This window comes from Anolis sagrei, chromosome 10, assembly GCF_037176765.1.
Source record: "Anolis sagrei isolate rAnoSag1 chromosome 10, rAnoSag1.mat, whole genome shotgun sequence".
Lineage (NCBI taxonomy): Eukaryota > Metazoa > Chordata > Lepidosauria > Squamata > Dactyloidae > Anolis > Anolis sagrei.
Genome location: NC_090030.1, coordinates 2346152 through 2366066, shown reverse-complemented (window position 1 = coordinate 2366066; position 19915 = coordinate 2346152). Strand labels below are relative to the sequence as shown.

General features: G+C 42.9%; 1 protein-coding gene across 1 annotated transcript in view; it reads left to right on the top strand.

The window, feature by feature from the left end:
- Positions 1-19915, top strand: part of LOC132762828 (rho GTPase-activating protein 20-like) — an 80346-nt gene that overhangs the window by 39281 nt on the left and 21150 nt on the right. The window contains exons 3-8 of the mRNA XM_060756002.2: positions 3242-3421; positions 11528-11677; positions 12952-12993; positions 15306-15390; positions 15775-15852; positions 17436-17502. Coding sequence (XP_060611985.2) covers positions 3242-3421; positions 11528-11677; positions 12952-12993; positions 15306-15390; positions 15775-15852; positions 17436-17502 — 602 coding nt within the window. The remainder of the gene's footprint in view (positions 1-3241; positions 3422-11527; positions 11678-12951; positions 12994-15305; positions 15391-15774; positions 15853-17435; positions 17503-19915) is intronic.

Sequence of the window (19915 nt, the reverse complement as noted above, 5' to 3'; positions counted from 1 at the left end):
TGAGAAGGGTGGCATAGAAACGTCGTAAACAAACAAATAAACAAATAAATAAAATTGGTGGAGACTCAACAAACCAAAATGTGCTGTAGGGCGATGTCCCTTGCATAAGGACAAAGTTTTTGCAGTGTAATAAACTTTTGCCATGTTTTTTTAATGACAGAACCAATTAGGAACTGCCATTTATAATGAAATTTTGAAAGTTTTGTTAGAGTTCTGAAATTTTCACCACTCAAACTTTAGAAACACTTTAGAAACAAAGCACCTAGTTTTGTAAGTGCGTTAGAACCATGGATTTCACATGCCTATTTATTATTATTATTATTATTATTATTATTATTCTATTTATTTATTTATTCCCCACTTTATGATTATTATTATACTCTGTGCTGTCGCACGCTGGGCCTGTGCATATGACTGTAGACAGGACATAAATTCCGTGTGCCCAACAGGACGCCAGGGCTGCCTCAGATTAAAGACCCTTGGATTTCCTTAAAACAGAGTCTTTAGATTGCTTAAAGGTTCAACAATGTTCTTTATTGATGAAAACAAACAGGTACTTTCAAGCTTTCTTAACAGTCTATAGGCTCTTGCAATCTTGTCCACAGGGAACAGGCACTATCTTCATAACTGTATACTAACTAATGGGGAAATCCTTAACTTCTAATCTGGGCAGTCTGTCTTTGCCTCTGTTGGCGTGGAGCCCCTGCACCCGGTACCAACTGCGTCTGGCTTCCGCGAGCGACCCTTACCAAGCAGAGCTTTGTAGACTTCCAGGGAAAAAGAACGAGTTCAGATTTAGGTGATGGCTGGCTGAAGTCCCTCCGCAAAGGAGCTGCAAGGCTGCAAAATCCTCAGCCAAGCTGTGGGCCTTTTCTCCCCGGCCAAGCTGTAGGGCTGTATAACCCCAGCCAAGCTATAAAGCTGTATGTCTCCCAGCCAAGCCGTAGAAGACGACGCTTTTTACAGGAGCTCTTGGTATTATGTCCTGCATGGAAGGCTTCTCTGTGTGCACTGAACTCAAAAAGGCTCCTATTCCCTCCAAAAACCCAAAAAGGGGGCGGGACCAGGGAACCTAACTATAATTGACAGGTGGCTTGCCCTATGATTGCAGCCAAAAGAAGCCACCTATCTGCAGAGTCCCTGAAACTTGGGACTATAACAAACATTAAATGCAAGGCAAACAAAATTGGAGCTCCTGGTGCAATTGTGCCTGCACATACTCATTGAGCTAGAAGGAACCCCAAAGGTCATCCAGGCCAACCCCCTTCTGCCATTAAGGAAGACAGAGTTATTCATGATGCCGCTTCTTTTGTTGCAAACGGCTCCTCTTTTTGGCCTCCTCTTCTCTCTGGTCCCAGAAAGTGTCCTCGTGAATCATCCTTCTTGGCAGCTTGTGGAACTGAAATAAATATATATTTTTAAAGCCCAAGTTAAAACTTAAATGATTTACACTTTGAACCAAACAGCTTTTTTTACGAGAGGGACGTTTTTCATTTATCCGTCTATGTTTAATGGCTTGGCCTTTGTGGAAAGGGTTTGAGCCAATGCCAGGAAGCTCAACCCAGGGAGAGAAAGAAAGACTTCGGCTTCAGAAGGATGACGAGGAGGAAGAAAACCTCCCTCGGTGCAAGATGTCCACTCTCTCACTTTGTTTGGATGCTTCTTGGAGGCCGAGCGGAAATTTAAACATTTCCCCTCTGGATTGATTTCTGCTTGTGTTTTCGGTGCCTTTTGCGTCAACTGGAGACTGAGAACAAGTTGCAAAGTTGGAGAGATGTGGCCTCACTTCAGAATCTTTCAGAAGTTCTGGATCAAAAAGCAATGTGGTTTTGTCTGAGCCTTCTTGGAAAGCAATGTGGTTCTCCTCGTCCTTTTCCTTTCTCTCTATCTGTTTGTCTTCCTTTCCCTTCTCCTTTTCTTCCTTCTCCCTCTCATTCTCTTCCTCTTCCTCCTCCTCCTCCATCTCTTTCTTCTTCCCAGGCCTTCTCCTCCATGTCCCACTTTTTTTCCAATCCCCTCGCCAATCTTTCTCTTTCTCCTTCTCCCTCTCCTTTACCTTCACCATCTCCTAGTTCCTCTTTGCTTCCCTCCCCTTCTCCCTATCTTCCCCTTCCTTCCTTCCTTCCTTCCTTCCTTCCTTCCTTCCTTCCTTCCTTTCTGTCTTCTTTTTCTTTTTTTCCTTCTCCCTCTCATTCCCTTCTTCTTTCTTCTTCTCCCTCTCCTTATGTTTTTCCTCCTTCTCATTTCTCTCTCTTTCCTTTTCCTTTTCTTTCTTCCCCTTCTCCTTTCCCTTCCCCCTTCCTCTCTTTCTCCTTCTCCCTCTCCCTCTTTCTTCTCCTTCACCTCATCTCTCTTACCTTGTCTCTCGTAGCTTCCCTTTCCCTATCTTTCTCTTCTTTCTTTCTTTCTTTCTTTCTTTCTTTCTTTCTTTCTTTCTTCTCCCTCTCCTCTCCCTTCTCTCCCTCCCTCTCTTTCTCCTCATTTCTTCTCCCTCTCTTTATCATTCTCTTTCTCCTCCTTCTTTTTTCTTTTTCCTTTTCTTCCTTCTCCCTCTCCTTTCCCTTCCTCTTGCCCTCCTCCTCTTCTCCTTCTTCCTCCTTCTTCTCCTTCACCTTGTCTCTCTTACCTTGTCTCTCTTAGCTTCCCTTTCCCTATCTTTCTCTTTCTCCCCTTTCTTTCTTTCTTTCTTTCTTTCTTTCTTTCTTTCTTCTTCTCCTTTTCTTTCTTCTCCCACTCCTCTCCTCTCCCTTCTCTCCCTCCCTCTCTTTCTCCTGATTTCTTCTCCCTCTCTTTATCATTCTCTTTCTCCTTCTCCCTCTCCTTTCTGTCTGTCTTCTTTTCCTTTCCATTTTTCCTTCTCTCTCTCATTCCCTTCCTCTTTCCCTCCTCCTCCTCCCTCTCTCCTTCTCACTCCTTCTCCTTCACTTCCTCCTCCCACTTCTTCTCCCTTTTCCTCTCCTCTCTTTCTCCTTCTCCCTATCCTTTCTCTCTCTCTCTCTCCTTTCCCTTCCTTCCTTCTCCCTCTCCTTTCCCTTCCTCTTTCCCTTTCCCTCCTTCTCTTTCTCCTCCTCCCTCTCCTTCTCTTCTGCTGAATTATTTCAACACAAGCCAAGGACAAAGGTGGGAGGAGGGAGGGAAACTGGGACAAATAAATGGACTCCCAAGAGTTTAGCAGCCAGCCACCTCTTGCCCAAAGTGACATTCCCATGGCAATGCATGTAACGGTTCTTCTTTTCTGCAGCCACCGTGACGTGGGCCTCTGCCCTTCTCAGCTGGACAACGGTCTCTCCACGGCCGGAGCCTTTGGCCGGCCCAATTCCCTCTTCCTCCTGGAGGAACGGGTGCAGATGACCCAGGGCTTGCAGACCCAGGAGAGGCATCTCTTCCTCTTCGACGACCGGCTTGTTGTGGCCAAGTCCAAGTAAGTGGCTTCACAAGGAGATACCATCCATCACTGGGCAAAAAATGCAGCGCTCTTGTTCTTGTCCCAGTTTGCATCAGTTGGCGGATTCCTACTGAGGGGGTTGGACTAGATGGTCTTTGAGGACCCATTGGACTTCAAGTTATTATGTAGTAATATAAGAGGCACCTTCCTTGGAAGCTTTTAAATAGAGGCCGGATGGCCATCTGTCAGGGGTACTTTGACTGTGCTTTTCCTGCAGAATAAAGGGGGGTTGGACTAGATGCCCTTTGGGGACCCATTGGCCTTTATGATTGTGGGATCCTTTGACTCTGGACAGCAGGATGAAGGCACCTAAGTCACTTTGAGTTTCCTTTGTGGAAAAAGGTGGGGAATAATAATAATAATAATAATAATAATAATAATAATAATGTGCGTGTGAAATATAATACTATATATATACTATTATATTATTATCTAATAATATAAGAATGAGCCCCCCGGTGGTGCAGTGGGTTAAATTTGCTAAACTTGTTGACCGAAAGGTTGTAGGTTCAAATCCGGAGGCGGCATGAGCTTCCGCTGTCAGCCCCAGCTTCTGTCAACCTAGCAGTTTGAAAACATGCAAATATGAGTAGAACAATAGGTACCGCTCTGGTGGCAAGGTAATGGCACGCCATGCAGTCATGCTGGCCACATGACCTTGGAGGTGTCTATGGACAACGCCGGCTCTTTGGCTTAGAAATGGAGTTGAGCACCAGAGTCCCAAAGTCGGACACGACTGGACTTAATGTCAGAGGAAACCTTTACCTTTGCTTTAATAACATAAGAGGTTCCTTCCTCACAGGCTTTCAAATAAAGGCTGGATGGCCATCAGACGGGGGTGCTTTGATGGTGCTTTTCCTGCATGGCAGGGGGTTGGAATAGATGGCTTTTATGATTCAATAATAATAATAATAATAATAATAATAATAATAATAATAAAGACTCTGGCAAAAGCCAGTCAAGGTGGTCCCAGTGGTGATCGGCACATTGGGTGCAGTGCCTAAAGACCTTGGCCTGCACTTAAACACAATCGGTGCTGACAAAATTACCATGTGCCCGTTGCAGAAGGCCACCTTACTGGGATCTGCACACATCATTTGCCGATACATCACACAGTCCTAGACACTTGGGAAGTATCTGATGTGTGATCCAATTCAACAGCCAGCAGAGTGTCTGCTGTGGACTTATCTTGTGGTGTTTCAAATAATAATAATAATAATAATAATAATAATAATAATAATAATGACTCTGGCACAAACTAGTCAAGGTGGTCCCAGTGGTGATCGGCACACTGGGTGCAGTGCCTAAAGACCTTGGCCTGCACTTAAACACAATCGGTGCTGACAAACTTACCATCTGCCAGCTGCAGAAGGCCACCTTACTGGGATCTGCACGCATTATTTGCCGATACATCACACAGTCCTAGACACTTGGGAAGTATCTGATGTGTGATCCAATTCAACAGCCAGCAGAATGTCTGCTGTGGACTCATCTTGTTGTGTTTCAAATAATAATAATAATAATAATAATAATAATAATGTCCCTGATCTGCCATGAAAACCCATTAGGTTTAACCTCCAAATACATCTTGGCAAGGAAGCCCTATAATGCTATGCAATGTTGCAATCCAGAGCAGGGAACGAGGCCCTAAGAGAACTCTCCACCACACTTGGCTGTGAAAAACAATCCTTTTTTATTGAAGAAAAATGGTTACAAAATAAAGGAAAAATGCAAGTCAAAAGCCACAGCAAAATCAGCAAACATGAATTTAAATGGACAAAGCAAAACCAAAAGCCTCTCTGAGAAATACTGAAACCTGTTAGCAATCCACTAACCGTACTTGATATCCTAGAAATCTTCCCAAACTATGGCCAGGGAACCGGGAGAACTGCCAAGGTCTTCATCAATTCTGAAACGATGCCTGAACTAAGGGAATCAGCCTGGCGTATTGAAATTAAAACTCAAGAATCGGTTCCGTGAACCGCCCTTCTGTTTTGAAGCCAATGTTTTTAATTCTTGAATTCGGGAGGATCGACGCAAACTGAGTGTTTTACTTCTGTCTTCCCAAATTTGGCCCCTTCTGTTGTCATTACAGTTAACAGGTGCAGAAGGGAGGGAAAGGTCAAGGTCTCCCTCTGAAACATTCTCAGGAACACTGGTACTTTCATTTTCCAAATCTACAGAAGTTCCTTCCTCACTAATTTCAGGAGCATTGGCATTTTCCAAATCTACAGCAGTTTCTTCCTCACTAATTTCAGGAGCATTGGCATCAAGAGGTACATTTCCATTAGCATCAGTAAATATACTTTCATTAGCATCAGGAGGAACAAACAGAGAATCAGGTTCAAGTTCAAACTCAGGCTGAACCCCAACATGCAACACCTTAATGCAAATGACACTCTCTTCTATTAGGCTGTTGTGGTTCCCAATCTTTGGTCCTCCTGAAGTGTTTTGAACTTCAACTCCCAGAAATCCCAGCCAACTTTCCAGCTGTTAGGAATTGTGGGAGCTGAAGTCCAAAAACACCTGGAAGACCAAAGGTTGGGACCCACTGTATTAGGGCATCTCCAGGTCAACTTGAAAGTTATCACCAGTTGTTGTTCATTCGTTCAGTCGTCTCCGACTCTTTGTGACCTCATGGACCACCCCACACCAGAGCTCCCTGTCGGCCGTCACCACCCCCGGCTCCTTCAAGGTCAGTCCAGTCCCTTCAAGGATGCCATCCATCCATCTTGCCCTTGGTCAGCCCCTCTTCCTTTTGCCTTCCCCTTTCCCCAGCATCATTCCCTTCTCCAGCTCCTGTGTCCAATTCTGGGCACCACAATTCAAGAGAGATATTGACAAGCTGGAATGTGTCCAGAGGAGGGCGACTAAAATGATCAAGGGTCTGGAGAACAAGCCCTATGAGGAGCAGCTTAAAGAGCTGTGCATATTTAGCCTGAAGAAGAGAAGGCTGAGAGGAGGCATGATGAGGCCATGTATACATATGTGAGAGGAAGCCACAGGGAGGAGGGAGCAAGCTTGTTTTCTGCTTCCTTGGAGACTAGGACGCGGAACAATGGCTTCAAACTACAAGAGAGGAGATTCCATCTGAACATTAGGAAGAACTTCCTGACTGTGAGAGCCGTTCAGCAGTGGAACTCTCTGCCCCGGAGTGTGGTGGAGCTCCTTCTTTGGAAGCTTTTAAGCAGAGGCTGGATGGCCATCTGTCAGGGGTGATTTGAATGCAATATTCCTGCTTCTTGGCAGAATGGGGTTGGACTGGATGGCCCATGAGGTCTCTTCCAACTCTTTGATTCTATGATTCTATGATTCTATGATCCAGGCTTTGCTGTCTCCTCATGATGTGGCCAAAGGACTTCCGCTTTGTCTCTAGTCTCCTTCCCTCCAGTGAGCAGCCGGGCTTTCTTTCCTGGAGGATGGACTGGTTGGATCTTCTTGCAGTCCAAGGCACTCTCAGAACTTTCCTCCAACTCCACAGCTCCAAAGCATCTCTCTTCACCAGATAGATATCACCAGAGCATTTATAAAATACTTAGCAGTAAAACATAGTGTCATTCTGCAAAGATATAAGTTGTCTTCTGAAGTGTCATGGCCTTGTCCTAAATCAGAGATGGTGTTTGTTTTATAAATTGTTTTCGAAAGTGTGGCTCTTTGCCTCTGGCTCTTCCCAAAGAAGGACAACAAGGGAAAGTTACAATAAATAAATAGAAGGGACGGATTTGTACACATTCCAGTTCCTTAATAAAAAGGGGCTTACGGTCCAGTAAACACTCCGGCGGGAAGGCAAGGAGAGGAACACAAACATGCAGAAGGCATCCCAGGGAACTTTGGCCCTTTGGGACAAAATCACAGCAAAACCCGGCGCCTCTTTTCGGAAGCCCCAGACTCCCAAGGGAGCCTCCAAACGTGTCACAACATCACATAGGCTTTGTGCAAAATCCGGTGGCCATTTTTGACGCCCGTCTTTATAAATGGTCTTATGCACCTGCCGAATTAAATCCCCATCATTCACCTAGATTAAAAATATTAGCCATTCCTTGCAACGGCGAGATGGATGCATTATCTCCTGGTGCATCATTGCACATTCGCTGTGCATGGTTGCATTTCCCATAGAATAAAACTATATTGCAATCTATTATTATTATTATTATTATTATTATTATTATTATTATTATTATTATTATTTGAAACAGAACAAGATGAGTCTGCAGCAGACAAGATCACTCTGCTGGCTGTTGTATTGGATCACACGTCGGACACTTCCCAAGTTATTCATTTATTTATTTATTTATTTTGTATACTTCTACTTGTGCGCCAGCTGCGCCCGTACCTTGGGAAGTCGGATCTGGCCACGGTGGTCCACGCTCTTGTCACATCCCGTTTGGATTACTGCAACGCACTCTACGTTGGGTTACCTTTGAAGACTGCTCGGAAACTCCAACTGGTCCAGCGGGAGGCAGCCAGATTGCTCACCGGAGCGGCATACAGGGAGCGTACCACCCCCCTGTTGCGCCAGCTCCACTGGCTGCCGATCCAATTCCGAGCACAATTTAAGGTGCTGGTTTTGACCTACAAAACCCTATACGGTTCCGGCCCAGTGTATCTGTCCGAACGGATCTCCCTCTACGTCCCACCTCGGAGTCTAAGATCTTCTGGGGAGGCCCTGCTATCGACCCCGCCTTTATCACAAGTGAGACTGGCGGGGACGAGGAGCAGGGCCTTCTCAGTGGTGGCCCCCCGCCTGTGGAACTCACTCCCCGGGGAGATCAGATCAGCGACCTCCCTCCTCTCATTCAGGAAAAAGCTGAAAACTTGGATGTGGGACCAGGCTTTCGGAAACTCTGGCAGCTAAAAAAAAGAAAGACCATAATGATGGGCAAATAATGAAGAAATCTATTGGACCTATGGAATGCGAAACACTGACCATGAGACTGTTTATTGTTGTGCTATGGTGCTATATATTGATGTTTTTAATCTGTTAATTGTTTAATTATTGTAATTGTTTTATATTTGCATGTATTTGGATAAGGGCATCGAATTATGCCTCTTTTTGTAAGCCGCCCTGAGTCCCCCCTCGGGGGTGAGAAGGGCGGGGTATAAGTAGCAGAAATAATAATAATAATAATAATAATAATACCCCGCCCTTCTCAACCCCCGAAGGGAGACTCAGGGCGGCTTACAAAAAGGCACATCTTGGTGCCCACACAAATACAATAACATATAAAAACAGCAATTAAATGGTCAACAATTAAAACAATTAAAACAACAATATATCTCACAATCGATAGCCAATCTCAGACACAGCGTTCGCCAACTCAGAGTCCATATTTCGTTCCACATTGTCCATTCCTATCCGTCATCACAGTCCTTTATTCAGTAAGGTGGTCTTTTGCAGCTGGCAGGTGGTAATCTTGTCAGCACCGATTGTATTTAAGTGCAGGCCAAGGTCTTTAGGCACTGCACCCAGTGTGCCGATCACCACTGGGACCACCTTGACTGGCTTGTGCCACAGTCTTTGTTGTTGTTGTTGTTGTAATAATAATAATAATGATGATTATGTTTATTTATGCCCCGCTTTATCTCTCCATAAGGAGATTCACTAGTGGCTATGTGGGGATGATGGGTTTTGTGCAAAGACCCACAACTGGCTTACAAAACAATAATCCCCTAAATCCCTCATACTTATTTTTAAGCAGGAGTATTTTCCTCCAAATACTTTTCGACTTGTGGCTATAAGTGAATATAAGGGAAGAGCTCTACAGAAATTTGCCTTCTATTCATATAGTCCTGTGGTTAGAGTTATATTAATGTAATGCAACATGTATATATATATATATATCGCCATCCCCTGCCACGCATTGCTGTGGCCCAGTCTGTGTATATATGTGTTTTCGTGTGTATATATTTGTATATGTGTGTATATATGCATGTTTGTGTGTATATATATAGTTTTGTGCATGTACTGTAGTGCCGTTTTGCTTTTTTGGGCTTTGTAAGTCCCTTCCACTGTGTTTTTCAGTGTTTTTTGAGCGATGGTCACTTGTTGGCCTGATAGGTGTTTGTGTCCAAATTTGGTGTCAATTCATCCAGCGGTTTTTGAGTTATGCTAATCCCACAAACTAACATAACATTTTTATTTATATAGATACACATACACATATTCATATAGTCATAAATCAAAAGTCAAAAGGCTATATTCATATAAATGTGTGTGTGTGTGTGTGTGTGTGTGTGTGTGTGTGAAGGTGAATTTCGGTACCATTTTTGCCATATATTGATACAGTCATCAGTCAAAAGAATAATTTTTGTATTTCTGTGCAGTTTTTGCCTTATATTCATACAGTTTGGATTAGAGTTATTTGGATGTACAGCTATAGACCAGTGGTTCTCAACCTTAATAGAGTTCCTCATGCTGTGGGGACCCCCAACTATAAAATCATTTTCATTGCTACTTCATAACTGTCATTTTGCTACTGATATCAATTGTAATGTAAATATCTGATGTATTTTCATTTACTGGACCAAATTTGGCACAAATACTCAATACACCCAAGTTTGAATACTGGTGGGGTTGAGGGGATTGATTTTGTCATTTGGGAGTTGTAGTTGCTGGGATTTATAGTTCACCTACAATCAAAGAGCTTTCTGAACTCCACCAATGATGGAATTGGGCCAAACTTGGCACACAGAACTCCCATGACCAACATAAAATGCTGGAGGTTTTGGTGGCCATTGACCTTGAGCTTGGGAGTTTTGGTTCACCTCCATCCAGAGAGCACTGTGGACTCAACCAGTGTCCACATTTGGGCATATTAAGTATCTGTGCCAAGTTTGGTCCAGATCCATCATTGTTTGAGTCCACAGTGCTCTCTGGATGGAGGTGAACCAAAACTCCCAAGCTCAAGGTCAATGGCCACCAATGGCCCTAGAGGGGTCGTGAGGGGGTGTCAGAGGGGTCACCAAAGACCATCAGAAAACACAGTATTTTCTGTTGGTCATGGGGTTTCTGTGTGGGAAGTTTAGTCCAATTCTGTCATTGTTGTGGTTTAGAATGCTCTTCGATTGTAGGTGAACTATACATCCCAGTAACTACAACTCACAAGTGTCAATGTTTATCTTCCCCAAACTCAACCAGTGTCCACATTTGGGCATATTAAGTATCTGTGCCAAGTTTGGTCCAGATCCATCATTGTTTGAGTTTGGGGAAGATAAACATTGACACTTGTGAGTTGTAGTTACTGGGATGTATAGTTCACCTACAATCGAAGAGCATTCTAAACCCCAACAATGACAGAATTGGACCAAACTTCCCACACAGAAACCCCACGACCAACAGAAAATACTGTGTTTTCTGATGGTCTTTGGTGACCCCTCTGACACCCCCTCGCGACCCCTCTAGGGGTCTCGACCCCCAGGTTGAGAAACACTGCTATAGACATATAAGCCATAGATCTATAGAAGTGTGAAGATTGATATTCATATAGCCGTAAGTCGAAAGTATAGTCTAGCCTTATATTCTGTATTTCTGTACAATTCTTCCCTTTTGGTTAGTATTATATGAATGTAAGGCTCTCTCTCTCTCTGTGTGTGTGTGTAATATGTGAAGGTGAACGTCTGTACTATTTTTGCCACATTCATATAGCTCACATTCATATTGGTCAAAAGTACAATTCTTGCTTTAGATTCTGCATTTCTGTATAGTTCTTGCCTTATATTCATATGGCCTTTGAGTTATAAGAACGTACGGGTATATGCATGTCAGTTGCACACACACACATGTAGATGAAGATTTATATTCATATAGTCGTACAGTTTTTGCCTTATATTCTGTATGTCTGTATTCCTGACCCAATGTTTGTGATCTCTAGTGGAGGCCCTCTTGTAAGTCTCTTGCAACACTTTGTGAGGCTCGTTTGGGTGTAGACTTGCAACAGGGACTTCTCCGAAGCAGCTCCGCAAGAAAGGAAGGAAGGAAGGAAGAAGGGGAAGTTTTATGGCGGGTGGATGAAAAGATGGGATGGAACAGAAGCTTCCTTTTCCTGCCGAGCCTCCTGCTTTAACCCAAGGCTTGTCCTCCAGGTCTTCTTCCAGCCTGAAACTCAAGAAGCAAGTCCCGCTGGGAGAGATCTGGACCAGCGCTTGCCTTGGCAACGTGTCAGAGAAGCGTCTGAACCCGGAGGCCTCCTTCGTGCTGGGCTGGCCCACCACCAACTGCGTGGTCACTTTCAGGTAAGGGCTGTCCCCACGCACAGAATGCAAGGCATGCTCTGCCATGTGCCACATTGGTCAAGAAAAAGAGCCTACCATTGCTTTAATCAACGTTTCGATTCTACAAGAAAGGAGATTCCACCTGAACATTGGGAAGAACTTCCTGACTGTGAGAGCTGTTCAGCAGTGGAACTCCCTGCCCTGGAGTGTGATGGAGGCTCCTTCTTCGGAGGCTTTGAAACAGAGTTGGAAGAGACCTCATGGGCCATCATCCAGTCCAACCCCATTCTGCCAAGAAGCAGGAATATTGCATTCAAAGCACCCTCAACAGATGGCCATCCAGCCTCTGTTTAAAAGCTACCAAAGAAGGAGCCTCCACCACACCCTGGGGCAGAGAGTTCCACTGCTGAACGGCTCTCACAGTCCATCCTCATGTTCAGATGGAATCTCCTTTCTTGTAGTTTGAAGCCATTTTTTTTGCTGTATTTTAGGTTTTAATGTTTAATGATGATTCATTGTAGTGTTTTTGTATTGCTGTTGTTTGAATACATGTTGGGAACCGGCCTGAGTCCCTCTCCGGAGGTGAGAAGACTGGTATATAAAACTTCTAAATAAATAAATTGTTTGAAAATTCCCAGAAAATCTGTGGATAAGTGAAACGTTTTGAAATTTGGTGGGCTTACAATGCTCAATGTGTTCTACCACTGTAGTAAGTTTCACCCCAATGGGTGTACAAATTAGGGAGAAAGGAGCCCCTGAAGTTTCCCCAGTTATAGCAATGATGCACAATTACTATATCGAAATAGTAATGAAATTCTGTTGGTTCCATTATCGTATACTTTAGTATACTTTAGAAACACTTTAGAAATGAAGCACCAGCACCGCCCAGTTTTGCAATGACTTTTGAACCATCGCACATCCCTAGTTATTGGTTGGCCATCCTGTTTAGCTCTGGGATGAGATGAGAATCAGGCGTTTTCAGGGTCTCCAGGCATATTCCACATTCAGAACTGAATGGTTTTCTAGGAATTCCAAGGCAAAGGGAGTGGAGCAGAGCCAACGTGGCATCAAGGTCCCACTTGACGAAAAATATTCTTAGAATGGAGTCATCAGAGCAAAGGGACAATCGCTTCTCAGGATTGCTCCCATCCTCTCCAGGAAACTGAGCTCAGCAAGGATGGAATGCTTTCCACTAAAATAGCGCAGGAGCGGAAGGAAACGCTGCTCGCCGTCCCGTAAACTGTGCGTTTCCACTTGATATTGTCCCACTTTCATCCTTGGTTTCTCATTTCCAGCTGCCCTGAAGTCAAGGAGAAATGGCTGTCGGCACTGCTGTGGTAAGAGACGGCTTCTTCTTCTTTGCGCCTCGTTCCCATAGATCTCTCTTATTAGCTTCTCTCTGGTTTCCTTCATTTGCTTCCAAAGATATGAATTTGGATCATGGCTTGCGTCTCTTTGGGGAGAGAAAAAATGAGGTATCCATAAACAGAGTAATAATAATAATAATAATAATAATAGTACAAATAGCTGCTTTGAGTCTCCTTGTGGAGAGAAAAAGTGAGTTATAAATAAACAACAACAACAACAATACATTCTAATAGTAATAATAAGTACATAACTGCTTTGAGTCCTGGTGGAGAGAAAAAGCGGAGTATGAATAAACATACAGTACTATTATTATTACTATTATTATTATTATTATTATTATTATAAATTATAATACTAATAATAATACTAATAATAGACACATTGCTGCTTTGAGTCCTGGTGGAGAGAGAAACGGGTATGAATAAACATACAGTACTATTACTATTACTATTACTATTATTATTATTATTAATTATAATACTAATAATAATACTAATAATAGACACATTGCTGCTTTGAGTCCTGGTGGAGAGAAAAACAGGTATGAATAAACATAAACATAATAATAATAATAATACATAATACATGATAATAATAAATTATAATATTAATAATCGACACATCACTGCTTTGAGTCCCGGTGGAGAGAAAAATGGGTATGAATAAACAGAATAATAATAGTAGTAATACATGATAATAATAAATTATAATATCAATAATAGACACATCACTGCTTTGTGTCCTGGTAGTGAGAAAAATTGGCATGAATAAACATAATAAACATCATCATCATCAACATCATCATCAAGCTGCTTTGAGCCTCCTTGTGGATATAAACAACAACAACAACAACACATTCGAATAGTAATGAGAGACACAGAGTTGCTTTGAGCCTCCTGATGGAGAGAAAAAGTGAAGTATCAATAAACATAGTAATAATAATAATACATTCTAATGCTAATAATTGATACATAGCCACGTTGCGTTTCCTTGTGAAGCGGAAAAGCAGGGTATAAATAAACATAAACATAAACATAAACATAATAATAATAATAATAATAATAATAATAGTCCTTTATTTATACCCCACTACCATCTCCCACAGGACTCAGTGCAGCTTACAAGAGGCCGAGCCCAAACACATCATAAAACATAACAACAACAAAATAACAATAAATAACTCATAAAAGCAAAAACAATACAATAATAACACGATGCATTTTAAAAACCTGTGGCAGGGCCAAATGTAAGAATTAAAAAGTTAAAATGCTGGGCATGTCCAAGGGAAATAGGAGGGATATTTTGGGATAGGTGGGCGTGCCGACGATTCTAAGTCTCTCTTAAAGTGCATTTAGGACGTATTGCTTAGGGAACCTTATTCTGGGAAACATAAACATAACAACAATGCATTCTAACACTAATAATTAGGCCTGGGTAACAACGCAAAAATTTGTTTCTAAAATCGATTTGTATTTGGGGGTTTTTTGCGTTTCGATATTTAAAATAATTACAAAATTTCCCTTTTAAAAAGTTTGATATTTACGAAATTTCGTAAATGTGAAAAAAATTACAAAACATTAATGAATCGATTTCCGAAACAATAACGAATCGATTCGTTAATGGCGGACGCGACCGCGAAATACGCTAAAAAACCTCCAAAAACTTCTGAAGCTTCCCTCTCCCTCTGTTGTTGACTATTGGTGTGATATTATAATTTTTTTTCACTAATTAAACAAAAAACTTGCCCCAGACATGCGGAAATAATAATGAAACGACCTCAGAACAATAACGAAACGAATACAATAACGAAATACGAAGCATTTACAAAACGTGTTTAAAAATTCGTTTTTTTAAAAAATTGCTCCAGAATGGTTCGTTATCGTTTTGTAATTGAAAAAATTAACCAATTATTAACGAATTACGAATTAACGAAACGAAACCGCCCAGCCCTACTAATAATAGATACATAGTCACTTTGAGTCTCCTTGTGTTTATTTATGCCCTGCTTTCTCTCTCCACAAGGAGACTATATGGCTAACATTAAAAGCATTACTATGCAATTTCTTCTCAAAGAGGTTGAATCATAAGAAGTTAGTTTGCCTTCCTCTGAGGCTGAGAGAGTCTCCCCACTGAGTCCTATGCAAGCACCAAAAGCATGGCAAAATGTTGGAGCCACTCCTATATTTATTAAGGATACATAGTTAGTTACGTACTATGCATCTCTTCTCCTATTTATTGCACTCTGCAACGTGTTGTCTTAAAGCCGGCTTCCTAATTGCAGGCACATGGAGGCGGCGAAGCAGGCGGAGAGCCCCAAATGCCTTCCGATGCAAGTCTTCCTGATGGATGGTGAAAACAGCAGCTCTGTGAGTCAAATGGGGAACAAAATAAACATCTGGATAGGGAATTGCAACATCACAAGCTTGCCTTTGGGATATGCTTTTGCATATTTCCAAGCTATGGACGGTTGGATCCTTGGATACAGAACTTGCAATGCTATGAGTGAGTGGGTTGCAAAAATGTGCAAGAAAAATAGTTAAAATTAGTCAAGCTCATTGACAATTCGCCTCTGCGTGTTACGTTCTGTGAAGCTGACTTGGTGATGGTTATATATATAGATTTCTTTATATACCATTTCGGAGCCATACTGCTTGCAAGGCTATGCATCCACTTTTCGTTGTCAGTGTATGTCTCCATTTGGTTTCATTTATAAATATTCATTATTTCCATATATATTTGTTTGCACCCAGAGTGTATCTGTCTCGGTTTCCAACATGGAAGTTGCAGATGATGTCATCAAGAAAGCGGCGCAACAGCTGGGACTTCCTGTAAGTGTCGGCATTATATTCTGTTGCGTACAATTATGATTATGGTTTCATTTTTGGGGGGATTGGGCCACTTGGAGTCTTGTTAAAGAGAAGAGACAACAACAACAACAACAACAACAACAACAACAATTTGTATTTGACCTGCTTTGGGTCACAGTTTCCACAGACAAAAGTGGGATGATGATGGTAATAATAATGATAATGATAATAATAATAATAATAATAATAATAATAATAATGTATTGTCAAAGGCTTTCATGGCCAGAATCACTGGGTTGTTGTTGTAGGTTTTTTCGAGCTATATGGCCATGTTCTAGAGGCATTTTCTCCTGACGTTTCGCCTGCATCTATGGCAAGCATTCTCAGAGGTAGTGAGGTCTGTTGGAACTAGGAAAATGGGTTTATATATCTGTGGAATGGCCAGGGTGGGACAAAGGACTCTTGTCTGTTGGAGCTAGGTGTGAAGGTTGTCAGTTGAAACACAGCTGGCACAACAAAGCCTTACATGGGCAGTTCCTTGAGAAGATTGAAGGAAAAGTTGACAAGGAGATCTGGTGATGGCTCACGAATGGAACCCAGAAGAAGGAGGCAGAAGAAGGCCTGATTCTCGCAGCCCAGGAGCAAGCCATCAGGACAAAGGCCATTAAGGCCAGGATTGAAAAATCAGCCAATGACCCAAAATGCAGACTGTGCAAGGAAGTGGATGAAACCATGGATCATCTCCTCAGCTGCTGCAAGAAAATTGCACAGAGGGACTACAAACAGAGGCACAACTCTGTGGCCCAGGGGATTCACTGGAACTTATGTCACAAGGAACACCTGCCAGCAGTCAAGAATTGGTGGGACCATAAACCCACAAAGGGAGTGGGAAATGAATATGCCAATATCCTGTGGGACTTTTGAATCCAGACTGACAAAGTTTTGGAACACAACACGCCAGACATCACGATTGTGGAAAAGAAAAAAAAGTCTGGATGATTGATGTCGCCATTCCAGGTGAGAGTCGCATTGAGGAAACACTCAGCCACTATCAAGACCTCAAAATCGAACGGTAAAGGCTCTGATGGCATCAACCAGTACAGGTAGTCCCAGTGGGAATAATGGGCGCACTGGGTGCTGTGCCAAAAGATCTCAGCCGGCATTTGGAAACAATAAACATCGACAAAATCACGACCTGTCAACTGCAAAAGGCCACCTGACTTGGATCTGTGCGCATCATTCGAAAATACATCACACAATCCTAGACGCTTGGGAAGGGTTCGATTTATGGTTTTGTGATATGAAATTCAGCAGAGAGATCTCGTTTGCTGTGCCATACTGTGCTTTTGTGTCAGTAAAATAATAATAGTAATAATAATAATAATAATAATAATAATAATAATATCTCTTCCCTTTGAGCTCTTTTGTGTGCATGGAGGCTGCAAGGCTTGGGCTTGCCTCTGCTCTGATCTCCTTCTCTTTCATTAAACCTTTCCCCTTCTTCTGTATGCAGAAGGGCCATTCACTCCCTTGTTTTCTGCTCTGTTTGAGACTTCCTGAGCTCTGGTTGCCTTCCCATTGTTTTCCTCTTTTTATTTTCCCAGGGAAGAGCCAGCGACTACCGCCTCTGCGTCCTTTCCGGAAGAGACAGCCCTGCCTTCCCTCTCCTCGGTAAGAGCCATTCAACGGGGATATTTTGCTTCCTTCAAATCATCTTGGAAGCTGAGCAGTCCCAGTCCTGGTTAGAATCAGAGAATCCTAGAGTTGGAAGAGACCTCCTGGGCCATCCAGTCCAACCCCATTCTGCCAAGGAGCAGGAATGTTGCATTCAAAGCACCCCCGACAGATGGCCATCCATCCAGCCTCTGCTTAAAAGCTGCCAAAGAAGGAGCCTCCACCACACTCCGGGACAGAGAGTTCCACTGCTGAACGGCTCCCACAGCCAGGAGGTTCTTCCTCATGTTCAGATGGAATCTCTTCTCTTGTAGTTTGAAGCCATTGTTCCCTTGCGTCCTAGTCTCCAAGGAAGCAGAAAACAAGCTTGCTCCCTCCTCCTCCCTGTGGCTTCCTCTCACATATTTATACATGGCTCTCATATCTCCTCTCAGCCTTCTCTTCTTCAGGCTAAACATGCCCAGCTCCTTAAGCCGCTCCTCATAGGGCTTGTTCTCCAGACCCTGGATCATTTTAGTCGCCCTCCTCTGGACACATTCCAGCTTGTCAATATCTCTCTTGAATTGTGGTGCCCAGAATTGGACACAATATTCCAGGTAAAGTGGTCTAACCAAAGTGGAATAGAGCACGGGGAGCATGACTTCCCTAGATCTAGACACTATGCTCCTCTTGATGCAGGCCAAAATCCCATTGGCTTTTTTTGCCGCCACATCACATTCCTGGCATATGTTCCCCTTCCTCCCCAAGAGGACTCACACGTACTGTTCTCAAGCCAGGCATTATCCCCCATTCTGTCTCTTTGCATTTCATTTTTCTGCCAAAGTGGAGTCTCTTGCATTTGTCACTTTAATGGGAGGCCAGCTCTATTTTCAGAGGAAGGAGCTTTGGATCCTCTTTGACGAAGAAAACCCATGGAAATGAAAGCCATGAAGTCAACACGAAATGTGAAGGCCCACATCACACAGAAAACCAGTTGGACTAGATGGTCCTTGGAGGACCCTTCTTGCTCAGTGCTATGATTCTAAGGCTGGATCTACACTGCCATATAATGCAGAATAGTTAAACTGCGTTATATGGATCTTTAACTATTCTGCATTATATGACAGTGTAGATCCAGCCTTAGAATCATAGCACCGAGTTAGAAGGATTAAACTAGAATAGTTAGAATAGTTAAACTGCATTATATGGATCTTTCTGCCAACCTAGCAGTTTGAAAACATGCAAATGTGAGTAGATCAATAGGTATCGCTCCGACGGGAAGGTAAGGGCGCTCCATGCAGTCATGTCCTTGGAGGTGTCTATGGAGATGTCTCCATGCAGACATGTTTATGGAGATGTCTATGGAGATGTCTCTATACAGACATGTCCTTGGAGATGTCTATGGAGATGTCTCCATGCAGACATGTCCTTGGAGATGTCTATGGAGATGTCTCCATGCAGACATGTTTATGGAGATGTCTATGGAGATGTCTCCATACAGACATGTCCTTGGAGATGTCTATGGAGATGTCTCCATGCAGACATGTCCTTGGAGATGTCTATGGAGATGTCTCCATGCAGACATGTTTATGGAGATGTCTATGGAGATGTCTCCATACAGACATGTCCTTGGAGATGTCTATGGAGATGTCTCCATGCAGACATGTCCTTGGAGATGTCTATGGAGATGTCTCCATGCAGACATGTTTGTGGAGATGTCTATGGAAATGTCTCCATACAGACATGTCCTTGGAGATGTCTATGAGATGTCTCCATGCAGACATGTTTATGGAGATGTCTATGGAAATGTCTCCATACAGACATGTCCTTGGAGATGTCTATGGAGATGTCTCCATGCAGACATGTCCTTGGAGATGTCTATGGAGATGTCTCCATGCAGACATGTCCTTGGAGATGTCTATGGAGATGTCTCCATGCAGACATGTCTTTGGAGATGTCTATGGAGATGTCTCCATGCAGTCATATCCTTGGAGATGTCTATGGAGATGTCTCCATGCAGTCATGTCCTTGGAGATGTCTATAGAGATGTCTCCATGTAGACATATCTATGGAGATGTCTATGGAGATGTCTCCATGCAGACATGTCTGTGGAGATGTCTATGGAGATGTCTCCATGCAGACATGTCCTTGGAGATGTCTATGGACAACATTGGCTCTTTGGCTTAGAAATGGAGATGAGCACCAACCTCCAGAGTCAGACACAACTGGACTTAATGTCAAGGGGAAACTTTTACCTTTACCAATATGGATCTACACTGACGCTATGATACAATTCCAAACTGCATTATATGGCAGCATAGACACCACCCTAAGCTTAGCCCTAGGGAGATCGCCATAGCACTTATATCAGCATCCAATTGTTTAGGGAAAAAAAGAGACAACGGTCTTGTTTGTTTATTTTGGTAAAGAA